The sequence below is a fragment of the Parus major genome, chromosome 21, assembly GCF_001522545.3.
Source record: "Parus major isolate Abel chromosome 21, Parus_major1.1, whole genome shotgun sequence".
NCBI lineage: Eukaryota > Metazoa > Chordata > Aves > Passeriformes > Paridae > Parus > Parus major.
The window spans coordinates 2,893,620-2,916,864 of NC_031789.1; the positions used below are offsets into that span (position 1 = coordinate 2,893,620).

Sequence of the window (23,245 nt, forward strand, 5' to 3'; positions counted from 1 at the left end):
ACAGGTTGCATTGCTTATGTCAAGCTGAGCTAAAAAACTTGTTTGCTTTTTAATGTTACCCAAACAAGTTTTGTCCAGTCACATGGTGGACAGAAATACACAGAGTTACACTTGGTGACTCATTCCTGCACTGTCACCACCTCCTCTGGTGCAAGCATTTGGATACCGTATGCTCTGATCACACCTGAATTACAGCCATGGATAACACATCATCTTGGAAAACACAGCAAAATATGGAGTTGTAAAGACATCAAAATCTTTTCTGTAGAAAGAATCAGCACAGAGGGTTAGAGTCAAAATTCTTCAAGTCAAGAAGTTTCCCTGTGCCAGCACTGCACCACTGGTGAGGCCAGAGCCCCTTGCTGCACACTCAGGCTGGCAAATAACTGACAGGTCTATGTGGATCTCCAAAAGCAGAATTCCTTGAGACTGAGTTCAGAATGCCTGTTCTAACTGTTCTGGCCAGCTGTCTGTCTCAGCAAGTGAGCAGGGGAAAAGATCAGCACTGAGCAAAAAGCCTTGGAATCATCATTCAGACCTGTTCCAAGAGCAGAACCACTGCAATTCCTGACCATGGAGGGAGACTGGAGTCCAGCACAGCCACTCTTACATAGGCTCTTAGACACTCACTGGTCCACTTGCAAAACATCCCAGAGAGCTTTTCAGGCCCATAAAGCAGATAAAAAAGAAAACCCATTTGCAATTTTGGAATGTACAAAAGAATGGTGTTTCCTGGAAGTGACTGTGCTATGTATGAGCTTGAATCATGCCAAGTGCAGTTGTCACAGCCGGATGTTTGCAGGCTTCCAGCACCTGGCAGCCCTGCCTGAAGGAGAAGGGCAGGGGGAATTTGGTATGCAAATGACTTCTCTCTGGAATCAGTCTGGAGGATATAAATACTGACAGAACCATATCAAACAGTGTCCAATTATTCTCACCAAAGAACAATGGAATCCTATTATATTCTGGTTTTAACAGCAGGAATTTTAGTTGTTTTTGTATTGCTGGTTTTAATTGCACCTGATAGTCATTTCTTCAAGGGAGAGATTCCTCCTGATGTTGACCAGCCAGCAAAGCTCCGCTTTTATCACCGTATGTACACTCTGATGGAAATTCTGGTGAGTTTGTCATGCTCTGGGATACTGGGATTTTCAGAAAAGGAAAGGCTTGACTATGAAGATATGCATTTAAATACTGCAGCTGCATGTAATGGGAAGCACACAGTAAGACAGATTTAAAGGCCAAAGGTTGATTTGGTTTCTATTACCATATATAAAGCAGCCAGGATGAGGTGAGTTCTTTTAATACTGAGATATCCATTCTTATACTGCAATTGTATATTTCTATAATGAAATGACTGCTCCTGTGGCTGACAGGATATAATTTACATGAATAATAATGACCCAAATTTCTATGTCTAAATGCACTCTGATATATGTAAGGCAATTTCCTAAATTCTGAGTTATTTGCAGTAATTTTCTTACCCTTGTTTCTGTTCTTATTCTGCAGTGACTGAATTACAGAGTCCTAGTTAAATATCATAGGATCAGGTAGGTTGGAAGACACCTCCAGAAGTCATCTAAGTGAACCTCCTGCCAAGGCAGGTTTAGGCCTGTTCTCACTTATTATCTAAGTACCTGGAAGCCAGACTCACTGTGCTGTGGGCTTTGCCATCACAGAAAGAAACAGCTTTCTCCCAAAAAGCTTTCAAAGCAGGCAACAGGAGTATGTAGGAGCAGCCTAAGCCCTGTCATGTCTGGCACGTAACATGTCAAAAGAAAGCCTGCAGGAAAATCAGAGTGGTTTCTTTGATGTCTGTATGAAACTCACCTCAATTCTCTAATCCCCACTTGTACAGAAAGAACACAGGAACTTGGGCCCACATCCTGAGAGGTGATTTGGGCCATTACAATCCATTCCAGATTTAGGTGGTTTGTTTGACTTTACAGCATTCACCAAATCCAGTGGTTATCCCTGATTCTCCAGTGGTACTTTTCTGCCTTGTCTGCTGTGAAAGAAGATGCTGCTGTCCCTGCATATCTCACACTGCTCTTTGTGTTATGTTATATATAAACTTAATATAATGACATGACAGTAATATTATAATAGGACAACGTTATTAAATTCTCTAGTTTCCCTATTTGATGGGTGAAAAGTGATTTCAGGTGATACTTTTAACCCATTTTCACAGCTTTTAGGAATAGGTGTGTATGCTGTCTTCATTGATAATACATTCCCTAAAGTTCAGCATCCTTTTTCTGAATAGTTTTAAAGATGCATTTCACCACTTGCTGTGCATTGAATCCACTCCCCTATTTTTCTTTCAAAAGCCTTTAGGCATCTGCTGGTATTTTGGGTGAATTTCTGGGTAATGTTTTTGCTCAGAGGAGCAGCCCTCACAGTAAGGACTTCACAGGTTTCTTAATAAGTGCATAATGCTTTGTGTATGGCACATGTGAAATTAACTTTTCCTGCTCATCCTGATGAATGCTGCTCTTCCTGTGCCATCAAGCTGTGCCTGTAAGTGTATGCTCCTGTAAAAACCTCTTTTTCCACAATACAGGACAGTCCTCTCCTCTTTTCTTGCACTTTACTTGCAATGTCTTAGAAAAGCTGCAGCACCAGCTAAATGTGTGCCTTCAACCAGAAGGTACAACTGATGCTTCTGCTGCATCTGTCCACATCCCTTGTTGTGAACAGATCAATGACCATGCCAAATGCAAGAGATGAGAGGAAGCCTCCTGGCTTTTGTTTCAAACTACTTAGACAGATCTGTGTTCAGACTAACTGTGCATATTGCACTGTGATCTGAAGCTTTGATGATAATTACTGTGGTTGGAAAAGCACACTTCAGAGTGACTGACAGAAAAGCTGTCTGATGTAGTCCTAAAGTCCATGAAGCTCAAATGGAGTGGGTTTTGCTGCTTTTGGCATGTGATTTTGTAATTATTTTAAAGTAAAAATCTGGTCCCCATATGATCTTCCACATAAAAAGACAGTTGGTGCCAGAATTTAGGTGTTCCAGCAAATAGTTTTTGAAAGACGGTGTTTCACAAGAAAAGCTGACATGGTCTTTTTCATACACATGCACATTTTAGGACCTGGTTTATGTAATATATTTCACCTACTAACACTGACCACATCTGTCTAGAAATAGTCAAACCTTTTAGGATTTGAATGTGTTGCTATAGGTTTTGAAGTATTTCCTAATTATTGATTAAGAAGTTTTTCAACAGAGTACATACCAAATTCCCTCTTCTTCATGACAGTGTTTCCCCTGAATTTGGAGATGCCTCTGTGATGTCAGGACCTCCTGAGACAAGGCAAGGAAAGAGGATATTTAGCTAGGATGCTCTGATACTGAGTTTATTATATATATATTAATGTCATCTGAAAGCCCTAAAAAACCTCAAGGATGTTAGAAAATTCAATGAGATTAAATGGCAATTCTGACAACTTCAAACATTCCAAAACCATAACTCTGACAGATGGACTTACTTAAGAGTCATGAGAGTTTTGAAAATTGCTAATTGGGGAAGATTAGAGTCACCTTGTGGTTTCTGCCACCATTGCACTGGGTCTTAAAGGAGTTTTCCCCTTTGCCATGATACCTTAAAATGTGCTTTTTCAAATGTAAGGCAAGAACTGTGGCCATCCATTTGTCTCTTAAACTACCCTGAGCACTGCTGGCATTGGTGGCAGAGTGTTATGAAAAAACACCAGATCATCTCTGGATTCCCATATTTGTTTCTAACTGATTTTCTCCCATGGCTTATGGTGATTTCTTTTATTGCTCCTCACCCAATTTGTTTTTTGCAAACTGGTGTAGATTATTAGGAAGAATCTGTGATACACAGGTTGAAAAAAGCAATTCACACAAGCAAAACTGGTCTTCAGTTTGTAAGGAATCGATACAGAGACTTCTGTGGCTTAGAAAAGAACAACAATACAATTTGCAAATGCCTTGTGATGACTGTCATCATTCCAGAAGAATGAATTGCAGTAGTCCAGAAGGGCATTTAAGTCACCATGTAATAGGAAGGGAAATGTTGTTCTAACAGGAAATGGATCCATTACATGTGTTCAAAGGAGGATTTCAGAGTGATCTTTAGACTATCTTAATTATCAGCAGTTGACTGGCCTTGGATAAGGCCATTTAACAAACCTTGCCTGTCTTCAGAATATTTGGTTTTTTGCTGATTAGATGTAAAAAACTGCAGAGTAATTTATGAATAGCTGTGAGATCTTGAAAAAGGCAGTGATTTCACTAATGGAGGAGATAAGATTCAGAACCATTTTCATCAGTTCCTCACTTGGACCAGCAGCCCCTCAGTAATGATTACAGACACAATGATTTTCTTACAGCTTGTTCTCACTGACCCCTGGCAGGGAGATAACCCAACATCATTAAGTCACTCAGTCTTGGTTTTCCCCCCAGCATGATAATCCTGTCATGAGAGAGATTTTCATCTCACCTAACCTTAAATATTTTAACTGAGGCATCTGAAGTACAGTTAATCATGGAGATGAACAGACACTTCCAGAGCATGATTTAACACACCCAGAATTGGAACTGTCCCCAAGAAATGCCTCTTTCTATTCACTCATTAGGAAAGGAGCCTCAGGCCTCCCATCTTCCACACCTGAGCAAATGCCTGTTGTAACTTGTGGTAAATCCAGATCACAGGAGCTAGAAGGTATTTATATAAGACATTTTATGGAACAAGTATTACAACATTCTTCCCACAATCACGAGGATGTAAACTTTCATGTTTTTAACAGAGATCCCAAAGACACTTATTTGTGGGAAAACTAAAAACTAGCAAGTAACCAACCCAATTATCCTAAAGACAGTGTAGGAAAAAGTAGTTAGTGGCCTTTACAAAGTGGGAAGATTTGTATTTTCAATAGTAATTTCTCATTTTTCCTGTTCTATCTATCTAGGCAAAGACCTTAAACCAGTTGGGTATCGTGGAGGAGCTCACACTTATCAGGCTGATCACAGATGGAGTCCCAGCGTGCCCGGATTCCCAGCTCTTCATTAAGGATCTCCATTTTGATGGGGTGCCTGTAAGGATTTACCTCCCAAGAGAACCATCTGCAAGCAAACGGAGAGGAGTCATCTTCTTCCACGGAGGATGTGGCATTTTCGCAAGCATCAGTAAGGAATTGAAAGAGAAAATGTGACAATTTAGCTTTGCTAACTGCCTGTTTTTAAAAATTCCTGACCCTAAGAAGTGACTGAAGCTTATTTGGAGAGACTGGAGATAGAAGGCACTTAGTGCTTATTTTTAACCTTTTAAACTCTCCAGTCTGAACTTATTTAGTATTTAAATTATTTTTATAGGATATAGCATTCTTTATCATAGACCCATTAGGATCATAAAATGGTTTGGTTGGAAGTGACCTTAAATACAATCTTCTTCCACCTCCTACCATGGGCAGGGACACCTTCCACTACCCCAGTTGCTCCAAGCCCTGTCAAACCTGGCCTTGGACACTGTCAGGGATGGAACAGCCACAGCTGCTCTGGGCAACCTGTGTGAGGGCCTCAGCACCCTCATAATAAAAATGTGTTCTCTATATGCAAATGAACTCTATCCTACTCAGTGTAAAACCACTGCCCATTCTCTAATAGTAATAATCATAATGATTCCTTATTTTCCACACAGATCAATAAACTCTCTAAATGTATCAACTACACAGCAAGTCCTGATGACTGAAAGTCTAGATTATTTTTATCCTAAAGAAAATTTGGGTACTCACTAAATAGGCAAGAGGGTGACAAGATGTTGTGGTAATATGTCATAAAAATATAAGTGACAGTATTGACTAAAGTTTTCTGAGATGTTAATTACATCAACAACATTTTTTCTTCAGGAAGTTATGAAAGAATATGCCGGTACATAGCCAGAAAATCTGATTCAGTGGTTGTGTCTGTTGGGTAAGTGAGATATAACCTGTGCTAATCCCAGAATTAGAGAACTCTGCTGCTTTCCCCCTGCTTCCCACACACCTCTGAACCAACATTTCTTTGAATATAAGAAAAGAAACCAAGCTCTAGTGCTGTCTTCCCCATGCTGCTGTTATGTGGGAGCAATGGCAATGGAAATACTTGAGCCAGGGTTAGAGTTACAGGTTTGTTCATTGTACATCACTATCACCACAGAAATCATGACCTTTGTTTGATAATAAGAAATTATAAGCCAAACATCAGATTTTAATATTTGAGGGGAATATTTAAAATCATATGGGATGATTTTAAAGAGTAAATAATGAGTCTAAAGTTTAGTATTTTTTAAAACCAGCATGGACCACTGCTTCCTATAAAGATGTTTTGATTATGGAAAATATGTGATGTTATAAAGACACCATCATTTCAACAAATTCTTCCTTGAAAAAGTTTATTATTAAATTGGAAGGAATTGGTTTTTAGAAGGGAGGAAAATTGTTCTGGTTTGCTTCAGCATGTAAAAACTTTAAACCAGAGATAATTAATGATGTAATTAATATTAGTTTGGGGGAATTTTTGCATGGGATGTATTTCAGATGAGACACTCAGAATGTGTAACACCAGCTGCCTTTTCCACCTCTCAGGTACCATTTAGCACCTGAGCACAAGTATCCAGCCCAGACTCTGGAATGTCTCAGTGCTACCGTGCACTTCCTGAAGACTGCAGAGAGCTTCGGGGTGGATCCCGCTCGGGTCGTTGTTTGTGGGGACAGTATAGGGGGCACATTCACTGCCAGCATTTGCCAAGAACTAGGGCAAAGGACAGATATCCCAAAGATCTGTGCCCAGGTGCTGATCTATCCATTTCTCCAAGCACTGAACTTCAATCTGCCATCTCACCAGAAAAACGCTGCCGTTGCCTTCCTGTCCCAGGAGCGCACAGTTCATTTCGTTCTCAAGTACCTGAATAAGGATTGCTCCCTGAAGGAACCAATTCTGGCTGGTTCTCATGTTCCTGAGAGTATAAATTTGAAATACAAGAAATGGATAAATGCAGATCTTATTCCAGACGTGTTTAAAGTGGGCTACAAACCACCACTCCCCACTTTGTTTTTACCTCAAGTCCATGAAGAAGTGCAGGAACTGTTTGAGCCCTGGGTGTCCCCGCTGCTGGCGGAGGATGCTGTTGTTTGTGGCCTTCCTGACACCTGTATTGTCACCTGTGAGCACGATGTGCTCAGGGATGAAGGGCTGCTGTACAAGAAACGCTTAGAGCACAACAATGTACGTGTGACCTGGCACCACGTGGAAAAAGGCTTTCACTGTGCTCTGGGATTTTTTGGATATGGTATTTTCTCTTTCCCATCATCACGTACAATAATTGACCATGCTGTAAACTTTATAAAATGCTATTAAATCATTTTCTTGCATACAGTGCACTGGTATATAGAAAGAGTGTGATTCATTTAAATGATTCAATTAACTATTTACTAATTATTTGTCCATTAGAATAAAGGCAAGAACTTATGTCATGAGCATGGTCTGCTGAATTCTGATTTTTACTTGCTATTACTTAGGAACATGATGTTTATAAGCTTGATGTTCTCTTCTTGCATTGTAAGAATTTTTGTTCTCTTCATATGTCAAAGAATAAAAACTCACCATAACAAAAATCATTCTGAATGTGTAAGTAAAAAACACATGCAATGTGTGAGTAATTAGCCATGTGCACATGCATGCCCACCTAGTGCCCCCAAAATCAGCGTGGCAGCCTCTGGAGAGTGGAGATTGGGATGAAAAGTAATCACCATCAGAGTGTCTGTACAGACAAACAATAGCTTTTCATTTATGTTTAAAATCTGAAGGAAGGAACTGGGTGTACTTACAAACCTGACTTTAAAGGGAAATGGGGGATAGGTAGGTTGGTACAGCTCACATGCTGCACAGGATGGGTGGCTGAGACTGCAACACACATGAAGTGAGGGAGAACTGCTCAAAAGTAACTGGATATCCTCTAAATTATGTTGTATAAAGTTCCTTTTGGAGCAGCATTTGATTATATTCAGCTTACCTGGCTTTTGGGGAGAAAGGATGTAAACAACATGGAACCTGCCAAATAATTTCTGTGTATATCCAAGACCACAGAAAAATCTGAGCTCAACTGTTATATTGCTGGAATTGTTACATTGTTTACTAGAAGAGATCCACCCTTGCTAAACACAGATAACAAAGATAATTGCTGTTGCATAGCAAAATAGCTGGGCATGCAACGCCTAGGAATTGTAAAATGTGTAACTGTTGTGCAACCACCTTGCCTTTGTAACATCCATGCACACATGACTGGAATGAGGTTAGTACATGTCTGCTGTGTGCCAGGCAAACTGAGCAGGAAGAAGACAGAAGGTTGAATGTTCTGGGTTGTCACCATGTTAATGAACGCTGGTGACAGGTGAGTTGGTTCACATCTCTGCAGCAACAAGTCACTACTTGAGGGTTCCCATTCTCCAGTCCCTCTCAGAAAAATGAAATTACATCTCTTCATGCTCTGTTGACACAACAGAGAGTTTATTTGTTTAAATTTTTCCTGTTGCAGGCATAGCAATTTGCTCTTCAAGTTAAGAAATGCTTCCAGGGGTAAATGATGTGATAGTTCTGAGTGTTCCACTCTTTGAGGACTTCAGGATCTGCCTTGGTTATGATGACAAAGGTTGGGTTAGCAGCTCACACGATGGTACCTGAAGCTGGGCCAGCAGAGCCTGTATCTGCTACAAAAACCATGCAAGAAGCTGAATGATATTGGAGAATTTAGAGAATTTGGAGAAGGTTGGCAAGCACCAGAACTAAAGAGGTCTGTACAATTGCGCCTTGCATTTTGTAAGTCATGAGATGGTCACAGATGATCTCATGTTATTTTACCCACAGTTCAGTGCAGCATTATCCTCCTTGTCAGCTCAGCTACCCAATACTTGTTTTCTTTCCTTCATCTGGAATTATTTCTCATTTATGGGTCAGTGTCCAAACTTGACACTGATCTACTCCTGAGATTTTTCCATGGTCCTTTATCTTTATCATGGTCTATTACAAATAATAACAAATTTAGCTTTATAATATGTCAACAGCATTATTAATCCTCTTGAACACACATTTTTAATCATGTGCTATCACCATTGAGTGCAGATGGGTAAGCAGAGAACAGCAAGTGCTGAAATAATGTATTCTTTGTTTAATCATGACTCCCAGATTTTCTAAACTTTAAGAATTCACACATTCTAACTCTCCATGGAACTTCCTGTACTTTATTTTAATTAACTTAATTAATTACAGATCTGCTATGCGCCTTGCATTGCTAAGGTAGAATGTTTGAAGACACAGTTGCCAAAGCATGGAATTTTCAAGTACAAAATACAATGACAGTCAATGCCTACACCTACAGAATTATGGACACCAAAGTCATTCCTCAAGGAATTACACAGGCAGAGAGTGAGGACTGACAAGCCCAGCTCCTGTTCAAGTTCAGGCTTCCAGCACCAGATGGCTCTCAAGCTCTGCAGAACCAGAAGGAGCTTCTTGGGTCATGAAGCACTTTCTCTGGAATGCTTCCCAGTAGCCCAGTACAGGCTTCCACTTACAGTGAGTTCTGTTGCCATCTAATCAGCACCATGATCCAGAGGCAGGGAATGTTTAACAGCTGTTCCATTTGGCTCAGACTTTCCCTTTGGATGTGCACCCATATCACAAAAAAAGAACAAGGAATGACAAGACTTCAGGCCTGGACATTAAGATTTTCACCAGAAATTAATAAGAAAGGGAGTCCCTGGTGTAGGAGAAAATAGGGGTTTGGCCTGGTCTATCCCCTGCTCTATCTCACAGGAGCACAGACAAGGTCAAAAAATTATCAAAAGCTGGAGAGAGCATTTATTAGAAAGATTATTTAGGGAATGGTTTTCTCCATCCCGGGCCTCACAATTGTGAATTGCTGAGACTAAGTTTACAAAGCACTAAGTACTGCTCTGTACCTGCAATGCCCAAAGGGAAAAAAAACCCATTATTACTTCAGAAACCAACTAGTTTGTTTCTTCAACAGCTTCCAGCACATCCAGTCTTTGTGTGGAGCTCTGGGGGAGCTGCGATGTCCAGACCTTGCCAACGTGCCCAAATGAGTCCAAGACCTACCAGCTCTTGGTGAATTGGCACCAAAAAGATTAAGAACAAAGATGAACAATAGGTGGTAAGAAGTGCAGTACAAAGGATCTGTCACAGGTGTCAAGAGCACTCTTAGGTCCCCAGAGGGGCCAAATCTGGTAGGTGTACTTAGAACACACCTCACCCACTGGAAAAACAGAGTTTAGCATATGCTAATTAATTACTTTCACTATTAAACATTGAAGGAGGGAGCTGCAATCGTGTTTTGTGCAACAGAATTTCCCAGTGCTCATCTGAGCTGTAAGAAAGCTGAACCCTCTGTGCACCTTTGTCCTGATGGGTTTGAATTCACCACTGCCATTTCCCAAGAGTGTCCCAGTCCCCAGGCAATGTGCCTTTCACCAAAATCCCTTATCAAGATGGGCATCAAATACCATTATCCAGAGGGATAAACAAAAAGGAATCTGATTTTACACTTAACATATGAGTAACCTTCTCACAAGGAAGGGAGAGGCACGAGAACATTGGGAAATGAAAATCCACAAAGAGTTGTTGGATAAAATGATGAAACAGTTTGGGCAGAGAGAGCAGAACATGGAATCAGCTGCTTCTCAGAAAGTGTAACACCAGACTCAAAAATGAAGCTCCATCCTGCTTATTCTAAACAGTTTCTGAAGTCAGGCATCAAGCCTGAGCCATTTCCTATGTGGGTCAAGGAATATGCATGCTAAAGCCCTGGGGTTCTCTGTCTTTAGTTTCATTTTATTATACAATTCAAGGTCAGCTCATCCCTTATATTATTTTTTTATTATTATTAAAGAAAAAAATTTACACTTATTTTAGCCACACTGTGATTTTTCAGAATGAGAATCTGCTGCCTTCACAGTCTGAGCAGACTGCTAAAAACACCCTGTTCCCAAAGGTGACATCACATGAGCTGTGCTTTACAGATTTTGTTTTAGCTTCAGGTTAAATCTCATCACTAATTATTTGTGTATGGAAAAATATATTAGCTCCAGAGGAAGATCCTAAAAGCTCACAGGGCTGCTGATGTCTAGTCAGTGCTTCTAGCCCTGAAACCATGAAGTCTATTCTTCATGGTTGGAATTGTATTTCTACCTGGAATGACATCTGTACATAACATCTTCCTGGATGACAGAGACTGCAGCACTGCCAGGCTCAACCAAGGGGCAGATAAAAAACCATACAAAAACCAAGGAAACACAATAGTTGGTGCAGCAGAAGAGCTTTTGAGGAGGATGAGGCAGGAACAGCTCTCAGACCAGGCTGCAGCTGCCTCTGGCTCCACTGGACTCAAAGGTGCAATGGCAGCAGCATCCAAAATCTGCCATCACAAGCGATGAAACATGTTTGTGACACTGAGCCTTGATTTCCATGAAAGTCTGAAAAAGTAAGGTATGGAGGCACAACAAAGCAAGAATCTAAGCAGCTTGGAAGATGATTTCCAAGAAATACTGTGCAGGAACTCATAAATAATAAAGACTTGCCTGTAATAAAAAAACAGAGAGACAGAACAAACTTTTGTCTTCTTGTAAACTGACACGACAATGATCCATGAAATCATGGTTCTGCTGTGATGGGCACAGCCTTGTTCCTGCAAATGTGAAAACCACTTGTGCAAGACTCTTCCACAATTAATTGTTACTGTCTAATTGTATGTTTGGGTTATGACATGTTTTCATCTTCCTATCGGCATTTTTAAAAGCTGGATTATGAGCTATGATGAGAACAGCTAATCCTGCGCCTTTACCTTCAGAAATCCAAAAGTCTGAAAAAAGGGGAGGAGGCAACAGCTGGTTCTTTCTTGGGTTCCTACCAACACAGCAAGATGGAACTTCTCCTGGCCATTTTTCTCGCTGTTTTGACTGGTATTGTGGCAATTGCTTTCTATTATGAGCACCCCAAAGCAGAAATTCCTCATGAAATGAGTGAGCGCCAGAAGCTTTATGCTCTTCATTACTGCATGAACTTTGGGCTTGGTCTGGTAAGTAAAAATTAAAGCTTGAGGTTTTTAATTCTATTTCTATTAGAGTGATAATGGTTTGGTGATGTTTTTTTAGAATCAATGTTTAAATAAATTGCAAATATACAACTGGACTGATTAGGTGATGCAAGCAGATTCCTTCAGCTGTGCTGGGCATAGCAGACTCCCCTGTTTGCCATACAGCAGCAAAGGCAGTATTTTTGAAAGATAAAATTGGGCAGAATGCAATTCCCAGTTTTTTTCTGACAGCCTGTGTTTTAGCTTTTCTTGCCTGCTGCCTCAAGGCAGTGCTGGAAGGCTTAGAAGGTCACTTGCCTTGTGTATGTGGAATTTCTGCTCTGTGTAACACCGTGCTTGCTTACAGAGCGAGCAGCTAAATGATGTCTGTGATCTCAGCTCTCTCCTACAACCCTGTCACTCTCCTCCTGAGCCATCTGAAGAGAGCTGCCACATTCATCATCATTTGCCTTTCAATATGCCTAAACAACTTTCTCTTTTGAAGACAGCACACGTAATATCTAAAGTGACTTTCTGTGTCATTGTTTTTGGCACATTTTTGATCCTTCCTTGCTTTTCATCCTTGTTTCTTTTCAAAACTAAAACATGACATGCACTTGTCTTTCTGTTTCATCAATCATGCTGTCCTGAATTAACTGTTGCCCCAGTCATTTAAAAAAACCTTCTGTGATACTTAAACTAAGCTTCTTTTAGTTGTTTAAATTGTTAAAAAAACCTTTCAGTCTCTTTGGCTTGTGCATTACATTCCACTTAAATTCTACGTTCTAACGCTGTTAATTCTTCCTTTCTTTCCCTGCCCCATTGTTTGCTCAGATTTATTTGAAGTAGTGAGCTCCCAAGAAGGTGACTCACAATGTCTCTGGTACCACACCCAGGCCTCAACACTGCTTTTACACCAAACCAATAAAATAGGATAGGAATTGAAATCAAAATTAATTTTCTTACAAGTATTATGCAGTGTATAAACATCCACATTTTCTAAACACCGTGTGATTACTCTTTATCCATTAAAGTTTTATTTTTGAGTAATTCATTTGTTAAAAGTGAAACTGCAGAATTTAGAAATTTGCTTGTGATTAAACTTCTGATCTTATAATTTTGTATCCTTTCTGCTGGCCAGTGAGAGGCCAAGCACAAGGACTGTCACACACCACCTGAAAGGAGCACAGTGATAAGGGCATTAAAGGAGGGCTAAGCCAACCTTTAAATGCAAGTAGAGTTCAAGTCATGTAGCAACTCCTGCTATGGCTGTTGGGCAAATTACTTGTGCCAAATTCTTCCAAGGACTGACAATCCATGAAGTCAAAACTGCATGGAAAATTAAAGTTTACAAGTATATCCAGTGCTCAGCTGGAACAAAAGGCAACACCAAACACTGTGGTTGGTGAGGTCTCCTAGGACTCCTTTTAGTATTTTCAAGACAAAGATGATCTCCATACAAATATAGCTAATTGCAGGTTTAACCTTTACTGTTACAAAACTATTAGTATGAGGAAAGAAAGTACCAGAGGGAAATTGAAGAATAAATAAGTTATTTTCCCACGGACATGGACCAGGAGTTCTATAAAAAGAAGCTGTATGAGACTCTAGGTTTGCCACAAGACAATCCTTCCAGTGTATGGGATCAGCTCTTCAGATGGCCTAAAATAGGATACCTACAGCAAATTTAACAGGATCATGGGCCACATGAGGTCTGTGAAATATGAGGTGAAAACCGTAACAGCAGGTTTTTAAGATCTATGCAGGGCAAACGTTTATATGTATAATTCTCACTGAAATGCATATTCATGAATAATGGCAGCACAACAAATTTAATTACTCATTAGAGAAGTCTGCTGTGGAAATAGTGCAAAATTGAATCCAGTATAGCAGAAATACAGTGATACTGCCTCATATTTTTCATTTTGAGCAGGAATAGACTAGAGCAGGCTACAAGTGAAACAGCTTAAAGCCATGCAGATGCAATGGAGTAGATGAGCCCAGAGTGACATAAGAACCTTAGCCCAAGTGTTTAAGTAAGAATCAGTGAGCTGTGAGAAGATCAAGCCAGGGTTCAAAGCTATTCTTGGTCAGGAGGACAGCTGGGGTAGAGGCTATGGATTTTTTTTCCTGTAAGTTTAAAAGCAGTGTGAGTTTGGGAAACAAAATATTGGCTATGTTTCTTCATCCAAAGCTAAAGTTTAAAATACTGTAACTGGTCTCTCCTTATTTTGTTCAGGCACATGGCTACTGAAACACCTGACAAGGTGAAGTATTTGATACCTTTTATCTACTATTAATAGTTTGATTGTTTTCCTACCAAATTGACCATGGACTTTAAAATTTTTCATTATCAATCTCCAGACTAAATAGAAATTTACAGTAATTTGTGGTTTCTTTTATCACCAGGCAACATTTTTGGATAAAGTAGGTATCATCTCAGAGGTCCATCTCCTCAGGGTTATAATGGAGACAATACCACCATCAAAGGATACACGTCTTCTTATCAAGGACTTAAGGTTTAAAAGAGTTAAAGTGAGAATTTACCAGCTAAAAACATCAAACAATAGGCAAAGAAGGGGAATCCTTTATTTTCATGGAGGAGTTGGCCGGCTTGGAAGCATCCGTAAGTAATATAAATAAAATGAGCTGTAACTGCATGCAGCATCCAGATGGGTCAGGGAAGGGACCACAGAGGATCATCTGGTCCCACCTCTCTCCTCCAGCAGAGCCAACCCAAAACACAGGGCACAGGATTGTGTCCAGACAGCTCTGGAATATCCCCAGTGAGGGAGACTCCAGAATCTCACACCACAGAGTTGTGATGAGTCTGAGACACAGAGTGTGAGCCCTTGTCTCTGATCCCTGGCTCTGAGATCCAAGAGAACACTGAATTTCATACAACATGAAATTTATGGGCATGTTTTCATGTAACACCATGACTATCTAACTGTTAAAGTTAGATAGAAAAGCTAAAAGTGTGAGTGTGTAAATTAGAGACTTTACTTAAGTCACTGAGTGAAAAAGTTAGAGTTTAAACTAGTTTAGAAAATAGAAGACAAGACAGAGAATTTAGAATGTTGTCTATTTTCCTTCTTTCTTCTTCATTTTCTCCTTTTAGAGGTTTTTGGGCAGTAGGAGGTGATTGGATAGAAAATGCCACAGTGCAGCTCACAGGTGATGGGTCATTGGGTCATTAAGAAAAAGAATATGCTATTGTGTCTATTGTTAATTGGATAAGAATGAGTATAAAGATAAAAGAAGTGCACAGTTCAGGGCCATCCTGTGGCATCAGAGCCAAAGTGTTCCAGGTTATGGTAAATTGAACTTGTGCAGAAGGGTCTGGGGAAGACCTGCCAAGTTTTGTAATAACATCCTAATAAACACAAGGAACAAGGTCCTAACGAGCTTTGGAGTTTTCTCCTGACCCAGAGAACTGAGATAAATGGGACTCCCTGTGAGGGAGCATCTCCAAGGAGCTCGGCTCAGAGGAGACTGAGAAATCCAGGTTTGAGAAGTGCAGCAGAATCAAAACAGAGAAAAAGTTTAATTTCTAATCTGATATGGTATATGTCAAATTACAAGAGTTAGTAGGTTTAACATTATAAATAATTTTAAAAAAATAATTTCAGGACAGCAAAATCAATTTACTTACATGCAATAGGCATCATGTTAAATTGTCTTTATATAGATTGTGTATCTAGAATAGTCTTTGATCATTTTTAATATCTGTTTTCTTCCCTCCTCTTTATACTTATGGGAAAAGTTGAAAATTTCCTTCGAAATTTATTTCTTATTTAAAACAACCATTTTTTGTTCATAAGTGTGTGCAAGCTTGTATATATATATCTATCATGCTGTGTGTCTTTATAGTGGAAAAACAAGGTTAAAACACAATTTGGAATTTGAACAGGAAAGAGATGAGATGGTGCCTCATTCACAAGAGAAATTCTTGTACTGGATTTAGCAGGGTTTTTTTTGTTTTTTTTTAAACAACTTTCCCCCTTCAAAATCACTTTAAAGTGGCAGCAGTGGTGCTGTAACTTTTCAAAGAGGAGACTAAAACAATGCATTGGTTTAAATTCTGGGTTTCCCACCAGCTGTAAGGAAATGGTGAGCAATACCCAGAGCAGACCCACATGTAAAACATGTTGTGTAGCATTAGCCACTCAAGAGAGAGAAGAATTTCAGAATATTTTCATTTTATTTTTAAAGCAAGTTTTAATTCCAGTGAACTATTCTGTCTTATAGGGGCCTACGAAAGAACGTGCCGCTACTTCTGCAGGAAGAGCGATTCCGTGGTGGTGTGTGTTGGGTAAGTGGACCCAGCCCAGACACTCTGATCCTCCGTTTGCAAGCCTTTACTGCACTCAGGCTCCTTGTAAAGTACATTCAGAACCTATAATTAATGATGCCATGCCTTTCACCAGCACTAATTCCTCTCTCAGGAGGAATTAGTCAACTAATCCCCAACTGTTAATTTCCAAATGAAATCGATTGCAGTAATTTTTCAATTTGTAGCTCCCACTAAGTCATGAGGATGTTTTTGTTTTCTAGAGCCATATTCAAACCACCTTGGGCTGAAAGCCTGAAGTGTAACTGTTTCTCTTGAAAGCACAGTTGCCCAGAACACCAAATACTCATTTTAGAAGTTCTGAAAAATACAAGAAGCTGAAGAATTTAAAAAAAGAAGTTACAAACCAAGTTCGAGATACCCACCTCAAAAGGAATCTACACACTTGACTCTATTGTCTTAAATTATTTAGTAAGTTATACTTGCAGGCAATGATGCATTTTCCATGAAGAAATGGAAGCTCGAAATCCACACTTGTAGTCAACCTGAGATGACCATAAAAAATATTTCTCTGATGACCTGTAATGTTTTTTTAAAAGAAACCATGTCTAAAAGTTCAGGCAAAGAGTTGATTACTATTGCACTAATTGCTGTTTATATCCTAAAATACTTGAAGAACTTATTGATTCTGTTTAAAGAATTCAGCTTCCAGAACACTGAAAACCCTTCAGATTTTCATTATCAGTTTTCTATCCTCATATTCTCCAACAATTTGTTGTTAAATGTTCATTTTCTAACTAGAATCAATGATAACTGATTGACACACCTGCCTTGCCAGCTAATTCCAAAACAACTCTCATGTGCTTTCAGTCACTTACAAGCTATGTAAAGAAGTATTTTGCAAAGGTAGAACAGTGTACTGACTCTCCCAAACATGAACAGTAGCAAATAATACATAAAAAGCACTAATTTGGATAAATTCTATTGCTGCAATTTTAATAGCAGAGCATTTTCCTGTCTTTTGAGAGAAATAAATGAATGACAAGATTCCATCAGGCCCACCCAGTAGAAATGACTGTGCTAAAACACTTTCACTCCTCTTTAGGTATCGTTTAGCTCCTGAGCACCCATTTCCAGCCCAGTTTGAGGACTGTCTCACTGCTGCCATCCACTTTCTGAGGACTGCACAAGACCACGGAGTCGACCCTTCCCGCGTTGTCGTCTGTGGAGACAGCAGTGGAGGGACACTCACTGCTGCTGTTGCCCAAGCACTGGTGAACAGAAGAGATCTCCCAAAGCTGAGAGCACAAATCCTGATATATCCTTTTCTGCAGTGTGTGGACTTAAATTTGCCTTCTTATCAGCAGAATGAGAGAGTCCCCATTTTGCTAAAGGAAAGAACCCTTGTTCTTGGACTGAAATATGTTAATTTGGACTTGGGCATCATCGAAGAAGTATTTAAAGGCTGCCATGTTTCAGAAGACCGGAGACTGAAATATCAGAAATGGGTGAGTCCTGACTATATCCCTCATGAGTTTAAAACAAGAGGTTACAAACCAAGTCCGACATATCAACCCTCAAAAGAAATCTGTGAAATGGCTGAGTCTGTGTTTGACCCTGTTTTTTCACCACTGTTGGCTGAAGACAGTGTTATTGCTCAGCTTCCTGAGACTTTCATTTTGACCTGTGAATTTGATGTGCTAAGAGATGATGGACTGCTGTACAAGAAACGATTAGAGGACCATGGTATAAAAGTGACCTGGTGCCATCTGCAAGAGGGATTCCATGGAATAGTGTTCTTAGCACTTTTTGGTAGGGTGGTAGGATTCCACTCTGGAATGAAAGGCCTGGAAAATATAGTAAATTTTCTAAGACTGCTATAAAATTCCATTTCTTGCTTTCTTTTCTTGATTCCTATCTCTTTTTGCTTACAAACTTATTTTAAAAAATCCTCAATTTTCCTTACTTTAAACCATAACCTTAAATTTCTGCATTACATCTGTCTTCTTTTTACCCATGAAGTTGATTGCATGATGGCCTTTGCTTAATTTTCTTTCAGGAGAGGCAAAATTGGGTGAATTTACATTTCTTTCCCTAGCAGCTCTTCAGCTTTTTGTTGTAGCCATTTCAGATCTCATCCTTATAGCACAGGGTTTACAATGTGGTCTGGTTCAGTAACGTTCTGGTACTATTAGAACACAAACCAGGTTTGAAAACAACCTGGGGTAGGTAACAAGCTGTGAATCCACTGGATCAGTGCAGAAAGAGTATGATCAAAGACTTAGGAAAGCCTGAATCTGGTGGGAGCTGGACTTGAGACAAGCTTAAAGAGAACTGAATGTAGCAGGAAAAATGTGAAGAAATGAAAGAAGGGGAAGAGAAAGAGAGGAAGAAAGGGAAAGGGCAGGCCTGGACTTATAGCAAGTATTGGTTAAGGAAAATAACATCTATCATAAAAATCATGCATATATAGATAATAGATACATGGGAATATAAAGTGATATCAGTTCCTTTACAAAGTGTAGGCCTGCACTGCCTGATGCAGGAAGGACTCTTCCTTTGAGGGACAGTATCAAGTGCCATTGGAGAGAAAGAATAATGATTGAGAAAATGAAAAAACAAAAATAAAAATTTCAAAGTTCAGGTCAGTCAAACTGTTTACAACAAGAGATGAATGATCAAGGAAACCAATACAAAATAAAATGGCATAACAATAGTCTAAAGCTATTTTCTCAATAAAATAGCTTTAATAAACTTAAGTATTGCCAGGAATGTTAGTAAATGTTTTAATTACAGTAATCTGAGGTGAATGTGTAACTGTAGAACAATGTAATTGCTTTGGGTTTTGTTATAATCTTACACCCTGAATTAACTTATCATGCCACTAGATTCTATTGTCTTAAATTCAGTAAATTCTACTTGGAGGCAGATGCATTTCCATGAAGAAACAAAAACAGGGCAAGTTTTACTGACAGTCAAAATTTCTGTCTTTGCTTAAATTAACACCTGGAACACTACCCACACTAAAATCACCACCATTCCTGTCAGGGAAATTTCTAGCTCTATAATTTTCAAACAATACTCTCTGATATTACTGTATGTGTTTTCTGCCCCCCACTGGCTCATTTAAAGTATAACCAAAAGGATGCTGAAGACAGTTATGCAAGACAAATGATCCAACAGAAGACACCCAACAAGCAAGGGAAGGGTTACAATGCTCTGCAGGGCTGTTTACATCCAGCATATGAGCAAAGAAAGCCTGCCAGAACAATATGAATTACATTTAGTTACACTCACACAGTAGTCAGGAACAAGGGGAAATTTTATAGGGAATTTCCATATGGCATCTCTGAAATGAATACAATGTGAATAAGCACAAAGCCTGGAAAATCTTCTCCGGTGTTTTCCTGATTTCCAGGCACACAGGTCCACTGCCACTGTTGAATGCTGTCTGTTTTCCATGTGGGCAACCCATGCCATGAATGCTGAGGTGACATCAGTGGCAGTTTGTCCATGAAGTGACAGATCAGTACATTTTAGACTAACACAAAGGCTGACAGATATCACACCTCTCATGGGCATTACACGCCAAAGACCATATGATGAAGATACTATAGATTTTTATTTTTTTTTAACCCACAGAGCTTCTGGGTTATTGATGAGTTTTTGCCTATGAAGAATTTAAGAAAACACAATATTGACAAATAAGTTTCCTTAGCTGGGGCAGTTCCCTCCTGACAAAAACAACTAGTTCCTTCCACAAGAGAAGGTGAGGTGCCTGAAGTGATAATCCCCTCCAGAGTTTGCACCCTGAGTGAAGCAACAGCCCAAGCCACGCTGCCCTCCAGCCAGGAATAGGGTGTGGACAAGGCTGGTCCATCCAGAGGTATTAACCCCAGAGAATGTGGGCATGAGGCACATTTTTTTAGCTGGTCCCTACAGTTTGCCCAAGGGCACTACTGCACAAATGAAAAGATCCAGGAGCAGACTGGAACACTGTTGAAACCTGCCTGAAAACTGGTGAGACGCTGGGAAGCTCAGGGCAGCTAGGAGGGCCTGACACTCTTTGAGCTGCTGTGTGTGACAGGAAGATGTTGAAGGAGGTGAAGGAAGGGAAAGCAAACTGCCCTGCATCATTCCATCAGCAGATGTCAGCACCAGCTGAGTCTGTAATAACCTGGAAAAACTCTGTGCTCTGGGCACTCTATGTGAGTACCTGAAACACATTACCAAGGGTCAAACTGTGCTTTGATTTTTGTATTTTACTGAACCTGTTCTTATGCCTTCATAGCCTGAAGCTGTCTGTTTAAGCCATAACAACTTTAAATTACCTGTTCTAACCAATCAAATTTGAAGTGGTGTATTACAGAAGTTTACACCTTCAATTATCCTCTGCTTTGCTGTATTCACATCACCTCTTTATACCACACTAGTTACAACTCACATACCATAGTGTTTTGAAAATGAACAGGCAATTAGAAAGCATCCCAAATTTACTAGCTCTATTATTTATAAATAATGTTATTTATTTAAAAGCACTCAACACTATTCTCTGCCTATGATACCCATTCTCTGTACTGCTCAGGCATAATCCTGCAAACTCTGGCTGTTTTTATTGCTGTCTTCCCTGTCTCAATTATTCACCCTGTTTGCTGATTCTTGTGAGAGTGCAGACACTGCTAACCTGAATATTTGGAGTACTGAGACTCAGACAAACCTGGCCATGGCAAAATAAGGGCAGTTGAAATTGCTGTATTTACATTCAAGCAACATCTGATTTAATAAGATTCATTTTGATATGATGACCTGCCATGAAATCCCAAGTGGATGTTCTAGAGCAGCTTTTTGAAATCCATATGTATGGAGCAGAATTCATTCACTCTGAGGAACAGAACTGCACAGAACCAGAGACAGACACCAAACAATCCATCCACATTTCCCAATGCTACTGTACAAAACCCTCCAATAAGTATTTCTAAAATGTACTTGTTCTGAAATGCACAAGATCTGAATTTCCATCACTGAATGCTGATACATAACATTTGTCTTTTTTTTAAATAAAGTAGAGCTTTTTGCTTCAGAATTTGTTAGCACCTGTTTAGTCTAGGAGTCATTTGGAAGGGACAGACTTCAAAGAAGAGAAGAAAGAAAGAAAGAAAAGGCCAAAATAAAGATTTATGTCAGACTAAGTGGCTTTCTGTCGTAAGAGCAAAGCATACAGGAAGCAGCTACTTATTTGGGTGGGGAGGTGGAGATTACGAAAAGGGAGGACACTGAAAGGTAGGTAGGAGGCAGCCTAAATGCAGAGGCAGATGAAGCAAATACACAGCACCTTTAAAAACCAGTGTATGGTAGAGCATGTACTAAGCTGTAATTTCTTAAAGCTTCTTATTGTCACTGTGAAGGGCATATTAAATCCATCTCATGGATCACAAGACTCAGGCTTAAATGTATGAAGAGCTCTGAGATGCTTTCAGTCGGTCGTTTACATGAAATGAAGAAATGTGAACTGAAGTATGGCAAGTTCCTCCCATGCTCTATGTGGTAAAAACAAAGTCAGTTAAATTTCTCTATAGATTCTAATTGTTCTGCTAAATTGCCTAGAGAAAATACGAATAATTTTAAGAAGCAAGGCAAATTATATTTACCAGAGTGCTTAATTTTGAAATGAACATTAAAAAAAATAAAGAACTCTACCAGAAGCTATTATTTCTGAGTTTAAATTTTCTTTGTAATATTTATTTTTTCCTGTTTTCTGGCTATACCTGCTGGAATCAATACCTCATTCATCACAGCTGACTACTTTACCATGCTTTAGTTACTCATCATAGGATTTCCTGTGTTACACAGAGTAGCTCTGCAATAGTCAACTGACTGCAGGTTAACTGTGATGGAAACAGCCTGCAATCACAAGTGAAATAAATGTGTTGCAATGTTTTAGAGAAAACCAGTAACTCATGACAATCACAAAATTCATTAGCACCAGCTCACCTGACCCTCCTGCCTTGCACACTGTTGGGTTTGTCAGCTCCTGCCTCTTCCACTAATAATTAAAGGGAAGTTGATGAGTTGATGACTTGATGAGTTTTACACATTCTCAGCCTATAAAGTTATATGTGATTTCACAGCTACAGAAGCTTTAGAAAATCTACAAGACTGAGTCTTGGGAAAACCTGCAAAGACCACATTTTTTTGGCTAGGAATCATTATTGTACTTCCCCTTCGCATCATTACTATAACCATTAGAAATATGCTGAAAAATCAAGAAGAGAGTGAATTTTAGAATGCATAAATGGAGGTTTGCTGATGAGAAAATGGGAAGAATTTACCCAGCTACTGTCAATTCTGTACTCATCAAGTGCTACAATAACCAATATTAAACTCCAGCAACACCAAGTTCAACAAATAAAGAATCGGTTTGTGAGCTCTGAGTAGCTGTTTTCTAACAATAAAGAACCACATGAGGCCCATAATTCTTATTACAATGTCAAACTCCAGACTGTAATAATTTTCTCTGGTTTAGTGGAACCTCATCAACCTTTAGTTAGTGCAAGGCTGTTCTCATCAATAGGTAAAGACTGTGGAAGTTGGGGTTTGGAGATAAGTTTGCTGAAAAACAAAAATATGGCTACAGCAAAACACATCAAACACCCATGATTTAAAGAATGGCCTCTCACTGCCAGATAGAGAAGAAGCCTTTTTGTTTGCAAAAACACAAGGTACTCCTATCATCCAGTGAAATGAAATAAAACAGTCTTTTGATGATTTAGCACCTCAAAAACAACCAGGGAAAAAATCCCACTGAAAACCTCACTGACTGTTTTGTAACAACTTTGAGAATCTGACAGTGACC

The 23,245-nt window shown here is 39.5% G+C and overlaps 2 protein-coding genes across 2 annotated transcripts; both read left to right on the forward strand.

Moving 5' to 3' along the window:
• The first annotated feature begins 22 nt into the window (after window positions 1-22).
• LOC107213679 (arylacetamide deacetylase-like 4) lies at window positions 23-14,543 on the forward strand. Its single transcript, XM_015648377.2, has 4 exons — window positions 23-1,118; window positions 4,945-5,161; window positions 5,881-5,944; window positions 6,598-14,543. The coding sequence occupies exons 1-4, from the start codon at window positions 948-950 to the stop codon at window positions 7,367-7,369; spliced, it is 1,224 nt and encodes a 407-aa protein (XP_015503863.1). The 5' UTR covers window positions 23-947; the 3' UTR covers window positions 7,370-14,543.
• LOC107213684 (arylacetamide deacetylase-like 4) lies at window positions 11,935-18,411 on the forward strand. Its single transcript, XM_015648383.2, has 4 exons — window positions 11,935-12,101; window positions 14,508-14,724; window positions 16,350-16,413; window positions 17,498-18,411. The coding sequence occupies exons 1-4, from the start codon at window positions 11,946-11,948 to the stop codon at window positions 18,273-18,275; spliced, it is 1,215 nt and encodes a 404-aa protein (XP_015503869.1). The 5' UTR covers window positions 11,935-11,945; the 3' UTR covers window positions 18,276-18,411.
• The last annotated feature ends 4,834 nt before the right edge of the window (window positions 18,412-23,245 follow it).

Coding starts and splice junctions, on each gene's coding strand:
- LOC107213684 (XM_015648383.2), top strand. CDS start 11,946: ATGGAACTTCTCCTGGCCATTTTTCTCGCTGTTTTGACTGGTATTGTG. Junction 14,725..16,349: donor TGGCCGGCTTGGAAGCATCC/GTAAGTAATATA, acceptor TCTGTCTTATAG/GGGCCTACGAAAGAACGTGC. Junction 16,414..17,497: donor TCCGTGGTGGTGTGTGTTGG/GTAAGTGGACCC, acceptor ACTCCTCTTTAG/GTATCGTTTAGCTCCTGAGC.
- LOC107213679 (XM_015648377.2), top strand. CDS start 948: ATGGAATCCTATTATATTCTGGTTTTAACAGCAGGAATTTTAGTTGTT. Junction 1,119..4,944: donor ACACTCTGATGGAAATTCTG/GTGAGTTTGTCA, acceptor CTATCTATCTAG/GCAAAGACCTTAAACCAGTT. Junction 5,945..6,597: donor TCAGTGGTTGTGTCTGTTGG/GTAAGTGAGATA, acceptor TCCACCTCTCAG/GTACCATTTAGCACCTGAGC.